The 13,342-nt window shown below is 40.1% G+C and overlaps 1 protein-coding gene across 1 annotated transcript in view; it reads left to right on the plus strand.

Moving 5' to 3' along the window:
• Positions 1-5,212: 5,212 nt before the first annotated feature.
• Positions 5,213-13,342, plus strand: part of OTC (ornithine carbamoyltransferase) — a 97,503-nt gene continuing 89,373 nt past the window's right edge. The window contains exons 1-2 of the mRNA XM_006897513.1: positions 5,213-5,346; positions 10,140-10,221. Coding sequence (XP_006897575.1) covers positions 5,296-5,346; positions 10,140-10,221 — 133 coding nt within the window. The 5' untranslated portion in view covers positions 5,213-5,295. The remainder of the gene's footprint in view (positions 5,347-10,139; positions 10,222-13,342) is intronic.

The raw sequence follows: 13,342 nt of genomic DNA on the forward strand, positions 1-13,342 counted from the left end.
TGTTGCTGTTAAATCAATTCCCATTCATGGTGACCTCATGTGTTTCAGAGTAAAATTAAGCTCCACAGGATTTCCTTCATTGTAATCTTTATGAAAATAGATCATCACACTGGTTTATGCTGCCCAGAGAACTTTTTTACTATGTGGAGTTGATTCCAACTCATGGCAGCCCACCCTTAAGGTTTTTTATACTTTAAGGGAATAGATTGCCATGAAGTGGCTATAAAAGGAGCAGACGCACCTTGGGGTTGGGGAGAGACTGAGAAAGATGGGTTCAATAATGTATACTGCATTGAAACAAGATGAGAGAGAAAATTGTTTAAAAGGGATATGTGATCAGGTATTTTTGTCATGACAGGAGTCTAGAGCAAAGGCTACATGGTGGAGTGGATCTGGGGGGAGGGATTGTAAAACAATGAAAGAATTTGTTTTACTTTTCCAAGAGGGTAGTGTACTGGGAGGGGAGGATTGGGAGGGGAGGATTGGGAGGGGAGAAAAGTGCAACAATGAATGAATGGAAATCCAAAGTCTCTATGCCACCAGGGCTACTTTTTTTTTTTTTAGATGTCTCTCTCTCTCATTGACTTTGAACTGGAACTGGCTCATAATTGACCCTCCCTCTGGTTTTCAGAGATTGTAAATGACAAAAAAATTGTGCTGGGTAAAAAAGAGATATGGATTCATTTACTGAATGATAAATGAACCAATCAATTCGGTCAGAAAGTTGAATATTTCGTGATATATCCACTTCTTTAAAGCAATTTAGCATCATGCAGTGGAAATAACACATTGAGTGTAGTTTTCACTTTCCTACCTATGATCAATGACTAGGGATGATAGGAGAATTGATGCCTTTGAGCTGTGGTGTTGGAGAAGAGTATTGAATGGACTGCTAGGAGAACAAATAGGTTCATCCTGGAGAGGGTGAAGCCTGGCTGCTCTTTGGAGGCAAGGATCTGAAGCTTCGTCTGACATACTTTGGACATGTTGCAAGGAGGGATCAGTCCTTGGAGCGGGACATCATGCTTGGGAGGGTGGAGAGGAAGACCCGTAAAATGGATTGACTTAGTGATTGGGGTAATGGGGTAGGTGTGCCAGAAACAATAAGATTGGCACAGAATAGAGCAGGGTTTAGGACAGTTGTACATAGGGTCACTATGAGTTGCAGGCAACTAGATAGCACATAACAACAACAATAACAACAACCAACGATCTTGGCATCATTGCAAAAAGATATACACAAATCTGAGCAATGGATTAGGTCTTCATCCTAAATAGCACAATAAAAAGAAAACATTATCATTTTGTGACAGTTGTTTTATTCCTAAAGCATAAAACTGATTTTTTCCCTTGGTTATGTATAATTTCTAATGATAGCAGATAATAATTATTGTCAAATAAGATAGCAATGGGAATAATGAAGTAATAAATGCTGTCCATTTTATAGACTTATTGCCCCTAAGTAGCAATTACTGTCATCACGATATAGCAGAATGTCAAAATAGGATTCTTTCTGCTCAGCTTCTGTCCTGACCCAATAGGTGCCAATTTTTACCTTATTTCATAGTTTAAATCAGGATTTGAAAAGGGAATAGACAAGGATCAGGTTTTAGAACCATTGGTAATCTTTTCTGGTTTATCAAATGGGCCAGAGACTAAAAAAGTGCAGCTGGAGATTTGATGAGTTTGGGACAACAGTATCATTTGTGTACAGATTACCACCATGGGGAAGGATATTATTTTCTCTCCTCAAACCTGGAAAAAGTAGCTCTAACTCTTCAACTTGGAGATAATGGTAAATTGATATTAGGCCCAAGCCTGAAAAATCTGTATAAGAGGAAATGGCTAGCTAGCTTTTATGGTGCCAGAACAAGAGAAAATGTTCCACAGGGATGGGCTTGACTCTTCCCATTCATGCAAAAAAGCATGAATGGCTTTCCATGAACCGATATGGAATAAGGAGTTCTAGCACAGAAATCATGGTGGTGTAGTCTGTAGAGTGCTGTGCTGCTATTCCAAAGGCTACTCCTCTCTGGCAATTCAAATCCACCAATGAGTCTACAGGAAAAAAAATGAGCAGTCTCCAGTTTTGCTATTAGCAAGCAGGCTCTAGAAACCACTGGCGGATCAGCTGTGAATTGGTACTGACTCAAAAGCAATGCATAAGTGAATGAATGACTGCAGGATTGTTTCAGAATATGTCCAAAAGACCTCCTTGCAGATTGAGGAGACTTCAGGGAAAAAGATACTGTATGTGTTCCCTTGGATGTCAGGGGGAAGCAATTACCTGCATCAAGAACTGCCAAGAGGGATTCCTAGTGTTTATGGGGTTCTCCAAAGGCTCCCCAAAGCTCTCCACAAGAGTTATTGTTCCTGTTGTTAAGTGCCATTGAGTTGAGTACAACTCATAGTGACCCTATGAACAATAGCTCTGAACCCTGTCCTATACTGTGCCGTCTTCATTATCTCTGATACACTTGAGCCCATTGCTTCAGTTACTGTGTCAATCCATCTCATTAAGGATCTTCCTCTCTTTCACTGACCCTCCACCTTTCCACTGATCCTTCCATCTTTCAAAGCATGATGTCCCTTTCTAAACATGATGTGCCTCTCTTAGCAACATGCCCATAGTATGTGAGATGAAACTTTGCCATCCTTACCTCCAAGGAGCACCCTATTTCATGTTCTCCAAGACATGTCTATTTGTTCTTTTGGCATGCCATTGGATATTTAGCACCCTTTTCCAACACCACAAGTCAAAAGCACAAGAGAGAAAGAGCCTCAAAATCCTGCACCAATGCTCGATTGCTAGACCCCAAGAGATTCCCTGGACCATGAGGTGAGGTTTGGTTTTAGTCATTTAACCTCAGGTTAACTTCTTCACCTAAATTTCTCCCTTAGAAAATGGAGGCTACTGCTAGGTGGATGAAAGATTGATCAACAGTCTGTGTTATGCAGATGATACAACTCTGCTTGCTGAAACAGGGGAGGATCTGAAGTGCTTGCTGCAGAAGGTCAAGGACGGCAGCCTTCAATATGGATTGAAGCTCAACATCAAGAAAACAAAATTTCTCACCACTGGGCCTGTTGGCAGCATCATTATGGATGGTGAAGAGATTGAAATTATTAACAGCTTTAGTTTACTTGGCTCTACAAACAACACTCTTGGTACCAGCAGCCAGGAAATCAAGAGATAAATTGCATTGGGAAAGTCAGCTGTCAGAGACCTCTCCAAAATACTGAAGAGCAACGGTGTCAGTCTGGTGACTATGGTGCACCTGATCCAGGCCATGGTCTTTGCAATTACTTGGTATGCATCAGAAAGCTGGACAATGACTAGGGATGATAGAAGGAGAATTGATGCATTTGAGCTGGGGTGCTGGAGAAGAAAGAGTATTGACTATTCCATGGATTACTAGGAGAACATACAAGTTCATCCTGGAGAGTGTGAAGCCAGATTGCTCCTTGGAGGCAAGGATTCTGAAGCTCTGTCGAACATACTTTGGGCATATTGCAAGGAGTGACCAGTCCTTGGACAAGGCAATTATGCTTGGGAGGGTAGAGGGACAGTGCAGGAGAGGAAGACCCTCGATGAGATGGGTTTATTCAGTGACTGGGGTAATGAGAATGGTTGTGTCAGAGCCAATAAGATTGGCACAGGATAGAGCAGGGTTTACGGTGGTTTTACATAGGGTCACTATGAGTTGCAGGTGACTTGATGGTACATAACAACAACAACAACAACAATAATGAATAGTGATTCTTTTTCTTAGATTCTTCAAGAGTGTAAAAATCTACTGTATTTTCATCCATGAGAAAGAGAAGAATATATGTCCCAGAATGGACTTGAAGAGTAGTGTTGTTGTTTTGTGCTGTTGAGCCAAAAACTGAACCATATCTGACACTCCAGAAAGTTTTCAGAGGCTGCAAATCACATAGAAGGAGATTGCCCATATTTCTCCTGTGAATTCTAACTGCCTGCCTTTGGCTTGACAATGCAACTCATTGCCACTGGACCACCAGAGTTGTTGTGTGCCATGGATGCAGTGAATCACATGGGAGGAGATTGCCCATCCTTCTCCTATACAGCAGCTGGTAGATTAATTACATACTTTTGTAATTACAGCACAACTTTTTACCACTAGGCTAGCAGATCCTATGAGGGTAGTTGCTTTCTGCCATATACAGGATTGTTATCTTTCTAAATTAACCCAACAGCACATAATCACAACAGGAGGCCCTGGAGTGGTGAAAATCATTAAGGCCTGGACTACTAGCTAAAATGTTAGTGGTTGAAACCCACCCAGAGGCACCTCTGAAGAGAGTCCTGGCTATCTGCCTTCGTAGTTTTGACTACCCCGTGGAATGGTTCTTCTCTGCACACACAGAATCTAACAACCAACAATGACAACAGGAGCAAAAGAATGAAAATATTTCCAATTGTACTCCACCATTTCTAATGCTCATTCAAATGATTTCAGTAATTGCTGAACCATATCAAATGCTTTTTTAAAAGGTCAGATGCTATGCATTTTACATGCATGAAATAATTTCATCCAACTAGCAATAACCCCATAATAGTCTTCATCTTCTAAGGAAGAAATTTAGGTGGAGAGAGAAGTTAAGAAAGCCCCATAATAGCCTTCCATTCATTTTCTAAGGGAGAAATTTAGGTGGAGAGAGAAGTTAACCTGAGGTTAAATGACTAAAACCAAGCAAAACCAAACCTCACTTCATGGCCATGTATTTTGGCACATAGGGCCTTACATGATAGTAAATTGGTTTTCCATGATGGTAACTCTTTATTAGAAGATACTGTTCATCTTTCCCTCACAGAATAGTTGGCCAATTTGAGCCACTGACCTTTTGCTTAGCAGTACAACATATCATACACAAGGCCACCAGAGTGCCAAAGTCATTGTTAGGGCTATTTCAAGCAAGTAAGAGTTTAATGTCTTGATTCAAAATCTTTTCTTTTGACATTCAAAATATTGTATCTGAGAATGGAAAACACAGCCACATCTATTTCAGTGCTTTGTCACTTTGCAGAGAGACTTGCGGCCTCATGAGATTTCCTCTACTGTGTTTAAAGAAAAACGCAGTGAACAAGAACCAGCTGTTTTACCTGAGTTGGAGTATTTTGCTTTGGTTTTCTTTCCCCCCATTAAACACATGTTCTTCCTTTCTTCCACCCCACCCCCCCATAGATGTGGACAACCACTACAAAATAAAGTACAGCTGAAGGGGCGTGACCTTCTCACACTAAAGAATTTTACAGGAGAAGAAATTAAGTACATGCTCTGGCTGTCAGCAGATCTGAAATTTAGGATAAAACAGAAAGGAGAGGTATGTAGCAATTTCCTCTTGCCTTCCATTTTCACCAGGCAGCTTTTCAAAGACAGCTTTCCTAAAAGAAAGAGACAAAAGAAAACCCCTTATGATTCCCAAACAGTAGCAGAGTAATGAAACCACACAGTCAGTGTAATTGATTATCACTGAATGTATAGGCATATAAAAATGCATAAGAATCAATTATTCGATGACAAGTCACTATACTTCTTTCTTGTGGAATGCTGAAACTCATTATTAATTGCATCAGAACCTAAGGGTTCTTTTCTCTGGAATTATTTTTTATTTGCATACTTCCTTTATTTTCATGTGTGTTTTCTATCAAGTTCAAAAGAAGCATGATACTTATTTTTTTCCTAGTGACAAATTTAGATCTTGAATGTACATTGAAGATTTTTGATCATTAAGATAAAGTAAAAAAAAATCATGATGTGACTTAACTGTTTAAAAATTAGATAAGCAAGTAAACAATTTAAATAGTAGAAGAGATGGAACATGATGTTTAGCTATAAGCATTAGCATTTTGAGCAATGTCTATTTAAAACACATTTTATTAATGCATTGGTTTCATATAAGTTGCTTAACTGTGAAAGCATTTTCATATTTCAAGTTTGCTCAAATACTTTTTATTAGAGTTGGCTTCAGGTTGGCAAAGGTTTTCATGATCATGGTTTACTTATTTAGCTATCTAGCTCCCTAAATCCCTAGGAACAAATTGAAAACATGATTAACCCAAGTTTCTATGGGGGTTGTGGTTGCTGTTATATGCCCTGCTCTATCTTGAGTCAATTTCACTGTCTCCCAGTCACTGAGTCAATCCATCTCATCTAGGATCATTCGCTCTTGTGCTGTCCCACCCTTCTAAGTATGATGTTCCTCACCAAGGACTGGTCCTTCCTAGCATTATACCCAAAGTGTGTCAGACAGAGCTTCAGAATCCTTGCCTCCAGGAAGCAGCCTGGTTTCACCCTCTCCAGGACAAACCTGTTTGTTCTTCTGGCAGTCCATGGTCAATACTCTTCTCCAGCACCACAACTCAAAGTCATCGGTTCTTCTTTTATAATTCCTAGTCATTGTCTAGCTCTCTGATGCATAGCACGTAATTTTGAAGACCATGGCCTGGATCAGGTACATCTTAGTCTCTAGATTGATATCATTGTTCTTCAGTATTCTAGAGTGGACCCTGATAGCAGATTTTCCCAGTGCAATTCATCTTTTGATTTCCTGGCTGCTGGTACCAAGAGTTTTGATTATGGACCCGAGCAAGCTGAAGTTATTAACAATCTCAATCTCTTTTCCATCTGTCATGATGCTTCCAATGGGCCCAGTGGTGAGAATTTTTGTTTTCTTGATGTTGAGCTTCAATTCATATTGAAGGCTATAGTCCTTGACCTTCTGCAGCAAACACATCAGGTGCTCCTCAGTTTCAGCAAGCAAGGTTGTGTTATCTGCCTAATGCAGGTTGTTGATGAGTTTTACTTCAATCCTGATGCCACATTCTTCCTCATAAAATCCAGGCTTCTGAATTATCTGTTCTGCATATAGACTGAAAAGGTATGGAGATAGGATACATCCCTAACACAGTGCTTCTTGATTTTGAATCATGCAGTGTTTCCTTGCTCTGTTCTGATTTACTGCCTCCTGGTCCAGGTATAGATTTTTCATGAGCACAATCAAGTATTTGGAGATTCCCATTCTTCTCAAGGTTAGCCGCAGTTTGTTGTGATCCACACAGTCAAATGCCTTTTCATAGTCAATGAAACATATATAGACATCCATCCAATACTCTTTGCTTTCTGCAAGATCCATCTGTCATTGGCTTTAATGTCCCTAGTGTCATGTCCTCTTCTAAACCCAGCCTGCACACTTGGAAGTTCTCTGTTGTTATAGTTTTTGGATCATCTTCAGCAGATCTTGGATGCATGTGGTATTAATGATATTGTTCAATAATTTCCACACTCTGTCCGGTCACTTTTTTTTGGAATGGGAATAAATGTGGATCACTTATAGTCAGTTGGCCAGGTAGTTGTCCTCCTGGTGAGCACGTCCAGGGCAGCATCAGTCTGTTGAAATATGTCAATAGGTATGCTGTCAATTCCCAGGGCTTTGTTTTTTGCCAGTTCCTTCAGAGCAGCTTGGACTTCTGCTTTCATCATCATTGCCTCTTGATCATATATTGTTTCATGGAATTCTGTGTCAGCCAATTCTTTTTGGTATAGTCACTCTGTGCATTCCTTCCATCTTCTTTTGATGCTTCCTGAATCATTCAACATTCTGCCCACAACATCCTTATGTATTGCAACTCGAAGCTTGAATTTATTCTTCAGTTCCTTCAGGTTAAGAAATACTGATCCAGTTCATCCCTTTTGATTTTCCAACTCCATCTCTTTGCACATTTAATTATGATACTTTGCTTTGTCTTCCCCTGCTGCCTTTTGAAATCTTCTATGCAGTTCCTTAATATCTTGATTTCTTCCCTTTGCTTTGGCTTCCCAGTGCTCTAGTGCAATATTCAGTTTCTTCTGACATCCATTTTGGTCTTCTTCATCTTTGTAATGACCTTTTAGCATTCCTCATGAATGATATTCTTGATATTCTCATTCGTTAGTGTTCAAGGCCTCAAACCTATTCCTGAGATGGTCTTGAAATTCAGGCAGTATAGACTCAAGATCAAATTTTGGTTCTTGTAGATTTGATTTTATTTTCTTTAGCTTCAGTTGAATTTGCATGCATGCAGTTGATGATCTGCTCCACAATGCTGGCCTGGTTTTCACAGTGATAGTGTGTAAAAACCTGAAAAGGTGAAAAAATGGTTACATGAGATCCCAAGCGTTTGTTCTTCAAGACTTTTCCAAACTACTGGGAAGTCTATCTACATAGAATAGGAAAGAGGAAGAACCCCACCCTGCTCCATACTCTAAATAATTTCTAGCCAGAAACAAAGCCTTAGGACTCCCTGGAGAATGAAGGATGATTATGTAGGGGCCTAGTTATTGTCCTGAGCAGGTGTCTTAGTGCCCCATGGTGTAACAAAGTAGCACATTTATAGATAAGAAACCATCTCCACATTGAGCATGTTCAAAACGGGATAGAGATTTTAATGAAACTGAGGTGATTGAGAATGACTGAAATAATGGACTTGAGCATAGTGGGGATCGTGAAGATGACCCAGAACAGTGTTTTGATATGTTGTTCACAGAGTGGCTGTGAGTTGCAGTTGACTCAACAGCACCTTTCAATAAAAGATAGTTGATCGTAGTGTGAATTACTTTGGGGAAAAGTATACCCAGGTTGAACCCAGAGCAATTAAAACTATTTTCTAACTGCAACTCCATAAGTCATGGAAATCCCTTCTTCCACTCTTCTAGATCATTAGGAAAGATTTGACTTTACTTTTTTTAAAAAAGCAATACCCCAAACTTTATGATATAGATGAAAGTTTCTTTTTTAAAAAAAAAACACTAGTTTTCAGTCAATCATTTATATACATTTTGTTTTATATCATTAATTACAATTGGTTAATGCAATTAATTATAATGCCCAACCTATCTCTTTAATAATTTTTGCTTCCTTCTCCCTAGCTTCTCATCTCTGTTAAACCGCCAAGATTGAAAACCCTTCCTTAGCCTTGCTTTAGTGAATCAGTCATGAATATTTTATTCCACATCCAATTCAACAATTTATATGTGTTTTGGTACATGCATATGATATTAGTAACAATCCCCTCAATGTAACTACACTCTTCCCACTTCCTCCCTGGGTTTCCCCATTTCCATTTGACCTTCTTCCTGGCCCCTTTCTACCTCTGAGCTTTGTTTTTTAGCAAATGCTGGCATTTGGTATCATATGGTTGATTGTACTGAGTGGTATATTTCTCCTTGTGTTTTTAGTTAACTTTACAGGCCTATTTGCTGTTTGGCTGAAAGTTGAAAAGCTGGAAGTGGTGCGATCAATTCCAGGCTTGAAATGTGTCAAAGGGCCACATTTCATTCACTTTTAAAATAAGTTTGTAAAAACTCTGTGTGTGTGTGTGTGTGTGTGTGTGAGAGAGAGAGAGAGAGAGAGAGAGAAGCAGTGATTGATGTGATTATTTTGGGAGATGGGTATAACCTCTTTTGTGATTTACAACCTTGGAAATCCAATGGAGGGTCACTATGAGTCAGAACGAACTCCATGACAGTGATTGAGTGAATAATGTAAAGAATAAAATTGAAACATAACCCTTGATATTGGATAATACATATATGTGTGTGTATATATATATTTATTATAGTAGAGTGTGCATAACATAAAAGTTACCATAGGGCATTTAGGAGGTTCACAGTGTTGTTCAACCATTGCCATCACCTCTTCCCAAAACCTTTCCTTCACTCCAAATAGCTACTCAGTACCCGGTAAAAAATAACTCTCCATTCTAGATATCCCATATAAGTGGATTTATATAGTAGTTGTCCGTGTGTCTCTGACTTATTTTACTCAACAAGTTGTTTTCAAAGTCCATCCATGTTGTTGTTGTTGAGGACCATTCAGTCAGAACCACCTCATAAATCACCCTCCAGATGGTTTTCGCAGGTAGTAATTTGCATGGGAGAAGATTGCCTATCTTTCTCCCCTGGTGGATTCAGTCAGCATACCTTGGTTTGTCAGTGCAATTCCTTACCACTAAGCTACCACGGCACTTTTGTACTTTATGTCCATGTTGTATTATGTATCAAAACTCCACTTCTTTTTGTACCTGGATCCCAGTCTATTAACATATTTTTTTCTTTCTTTTTATTCTTGATTTTCAGTATTTGCCTTTACTGCAAGGAAAGTCTTTAGGCATGATTTTTGAAAAAAGAAGTACTCGAACAAGGTTGTCCACTGAAACAGGTAAGTATGCTGATAAGCTCACACCTGTGTTGAAGAGGTGACAAGGAGGGTGAGAATCTGGGGGAAGTAACCTAGGAGGGGAACTGTTTTGTTTCTTTCATAATCATAAGGGTGGTGCTAACCCAAAAGTGGTCTCTCTCTCTCTGCTGGTTTCAATCTACCAGCGGTTCTGCAGGAGAAAGATGGGCAGTCTACTCTTTTTTACAATTTACGATCTCTCAATAACTCCCTGGAGGCTTACTTATGAGTTGGTTCTACCTGGACAGTAGTGAAGGTTTTTCCCATTTCGCCCTGGTGCCACAGTGCATAAGGCTGATAATCTAAGGTATGCTGTTTAAATCAGAAAAATGGACCATCAATCTTTGGAAAGATTTCAGCCTCAGAAACCTGATAGTGGGTTGCTCTGAGACAGAACCAACTCAACATCAGTGAATTTGATTTGGTGGGTTTAATAGCCCTGGTAATGTAGTGGTCTCAGTGTTAGGTTAATGATTCAATCACATCAGTTGCTCTGCCAGAAAAAGATGAGGCCATTTGTTCCTGTTAAGAATTACAGCCTTGAGACTGATGGAACCCTGGAGACTATGTATGTATGGCCCTTAGTTGTTGTTAGGTGCCGTCGAGTTGCCTGTGACTCATAGCCACCCTACGTATAATAACTCTGAAATCTGCCCTGTCCTGAGCCAGTCACACTGACTCTAACATACCTATCCCCATTGCTGCAATTACTATGCCAATCCATCTCATCTGGGGTCTTCTTCTCCTGTGCTGTCCCTCCACCCTTCCAAGCATGATGTCCTTCTCCAAGGATCTGTCCCTTCTGGCCACATGCCCAAAGTATGTGAGACGGAGTTTCAAAAATCCTAGCCCTCAAGGAGAAACTTGGTTTCACCCTCTCCCAGTATCAACCTATTCTCTTGGCAGTCCATGGTATGTTCAGTATGCTTCTCCAGCACCACAACTCAAAGGCATTGATTCTTCTTCTGTCATCCTTAGTCATTGTCCAGCTCTCAGATGCATAGCAAATAATTTCAAAGAGCACGATCAGAAACAGGTGCATCTTAGTCTCTAGACAGACATCATTACTCTTTAGCATTTTGGAGAGATCCTTGACAGCAGGAGACTGTCAAATCAGACCCAATTCATAGCTGACCCTCCAGTGAGTTTTCAGAGGCTATAAATCATTCAGGAGGATTTTATCCTTCTTCCTCCTGAGGAGCAGCTGATAGATTCCAACTGCCCATCTTTGAATTGGCAACACAACTGTCTATCCACTGGGCCACCTGAGGTCCCTGAACTTGTTTATAAGTTCCAAAAAGCAATCTGTGTTTGATGCAAAATGTTAAGTGAGCACAAATTGTCAGTCCTGACATCTATTTATTAAAAAGTGTGTATTTTTCTAACATGTAGCCATCATGTGTGTGTGTGTGTGTGTGTGTGTGTGTGTGTGTGTGTGAGTGAGTGGGTTGGGCATCCTGCTGAGCCATCTCTTTAAATTTTATCATCCTTTAGTCAATATTGAGTTTCCTTTCCCTTTCTCCACAGTCATGGCATGGCTTAATTGTGAAGAGTATGTGAATATGAGGATATCTAGGATTCCTTAGTCATCAGGACTCCTTAGGTGGGGAGCCTTAGTCCTCAGGACCTCATCTTAAATGTCTGTGCTGAGACTTTTGTATTCTCACTGAATCTTGTCTGTCTCCAACTTGGTGCAGAGTTTGCTTCACTCTAGTCAAGAAATAACAAGAAATTATACTGCTTTTGATTTTCTTCTATCAATATCTTGACACCTTTTCAAGTCATACTACACATAGAGATAAAGCAGAGCTATTTCTACTCTATTGTTCCTTCCTCATGTTGAGTAGCAGGGAGCTTTATAATATGGTGGCCTAGTGGTAAGGAGCTGCACTGCAATCCCAAAGACACTAGGTTCAAATCCACCAGCTGTTCTGTGGGACAAAGGTGATCAGTCTCCTCCCATGCAATTTACTGCCTTTGAAAAACCAACTGGAGGATCAGCTATGGTTGGTTCCAACTCAATAGTACATGACAAAAAGAAGCATTCTAAGGAGACCTAGTGGTATCAATGGTTAAGTAGTCGGTTGGCCATCAAAATGTTGGTAGTTAGGACCCACCCAGTGGCTATATGGGAGAACAATGTGACAGTCTGCTTTTGTAAAGATTATAGCCTTGGAAACCATTTGGAACAATTAGACTCTGTCCTATATGTCATTATGGACTGGAATCTACTGGATGGACATGCTTTTTGGTTTGATTTTGTGTTTTGGCTAGCACTCTGTCTTCAAAGCAAGACAAAAGGAGTCCTCAGCTCTGGAGTCTTTTAAGTCTGAGATGCCCGATATGTTCCACCCCTCATACCTGGGAACCATCTATAGGGCAGTGTCAGAGTTCATTGATTTCTATTATCCTCTTTTTCCTTCCCCATTGAATTCTCACTTTTGGAAGCTGGATGATAAAGCACCAGCAAAAATTGGCTCTGACTATCCAGATTATATTTAAGAGTCTTGGGTTCTAGAAACAACAATACAATTTTTCTTGAACCATTATCTATTATTAACGATTGTCTCTGCTATGCGTTTCAAAACGTTTGTTTTAAACAGGGTAAGGCACTAATAAGGGATCTCTGGTGGCCTTGTGGCAAGAAACTGCACCCTAATCCTGAAGGCACACACTTCAAAAAGCCACTATGTGCTCTGCTCTCCTCCCATCTGATTAACTGCCTCTGAAAACCTGGCAGAAGGTCAGTTTTGGGTCGGTTCCCACTTCACAGTACACAACAACAACAAGGCATAAATGGATCTCCTCTTTCTCTCTGCATTCTTTCCAAATAAACCTTCTTTTGAGTCAATGGTATTACTGACAAAATGAGTAGCTGTGGTATATTCGCACAATGGAATACTATGCTGCATTGAAAACCAAGGAACTCACGCAATATTATTCAAAATGGGTGAACCTGGAGGACATTATGCTGAGTGAGGTATCTCAGTCACAAAGGGACAAATGCTATAAGGTGCCACTGTTGTAGAATGAGGCTGGCATTGGGGTGGGGGTAAGACTGAGAAAAACTGGATGAAATGTTTATGGCATTGAAGTCTATGGG

The sequence above is a fragment of the Elephantulus edwardii genome, unplaced genomic scaffold (genome assembly GCF_000299155.1).
Source record: "Elephantulus edwardii isolate Elephantulus edwardi_28Jun2011 unplaced genomic scaffold, EleEdw1.0 scaffold00210, whole genome shotgun sequence".
Taxonomy (NCBI): Eukaryota; Metazoa; Chordata; class Mammalia; order Macroscelidea; family Macroscelididae; genus Elephantulus; species Elephantulus edwardii.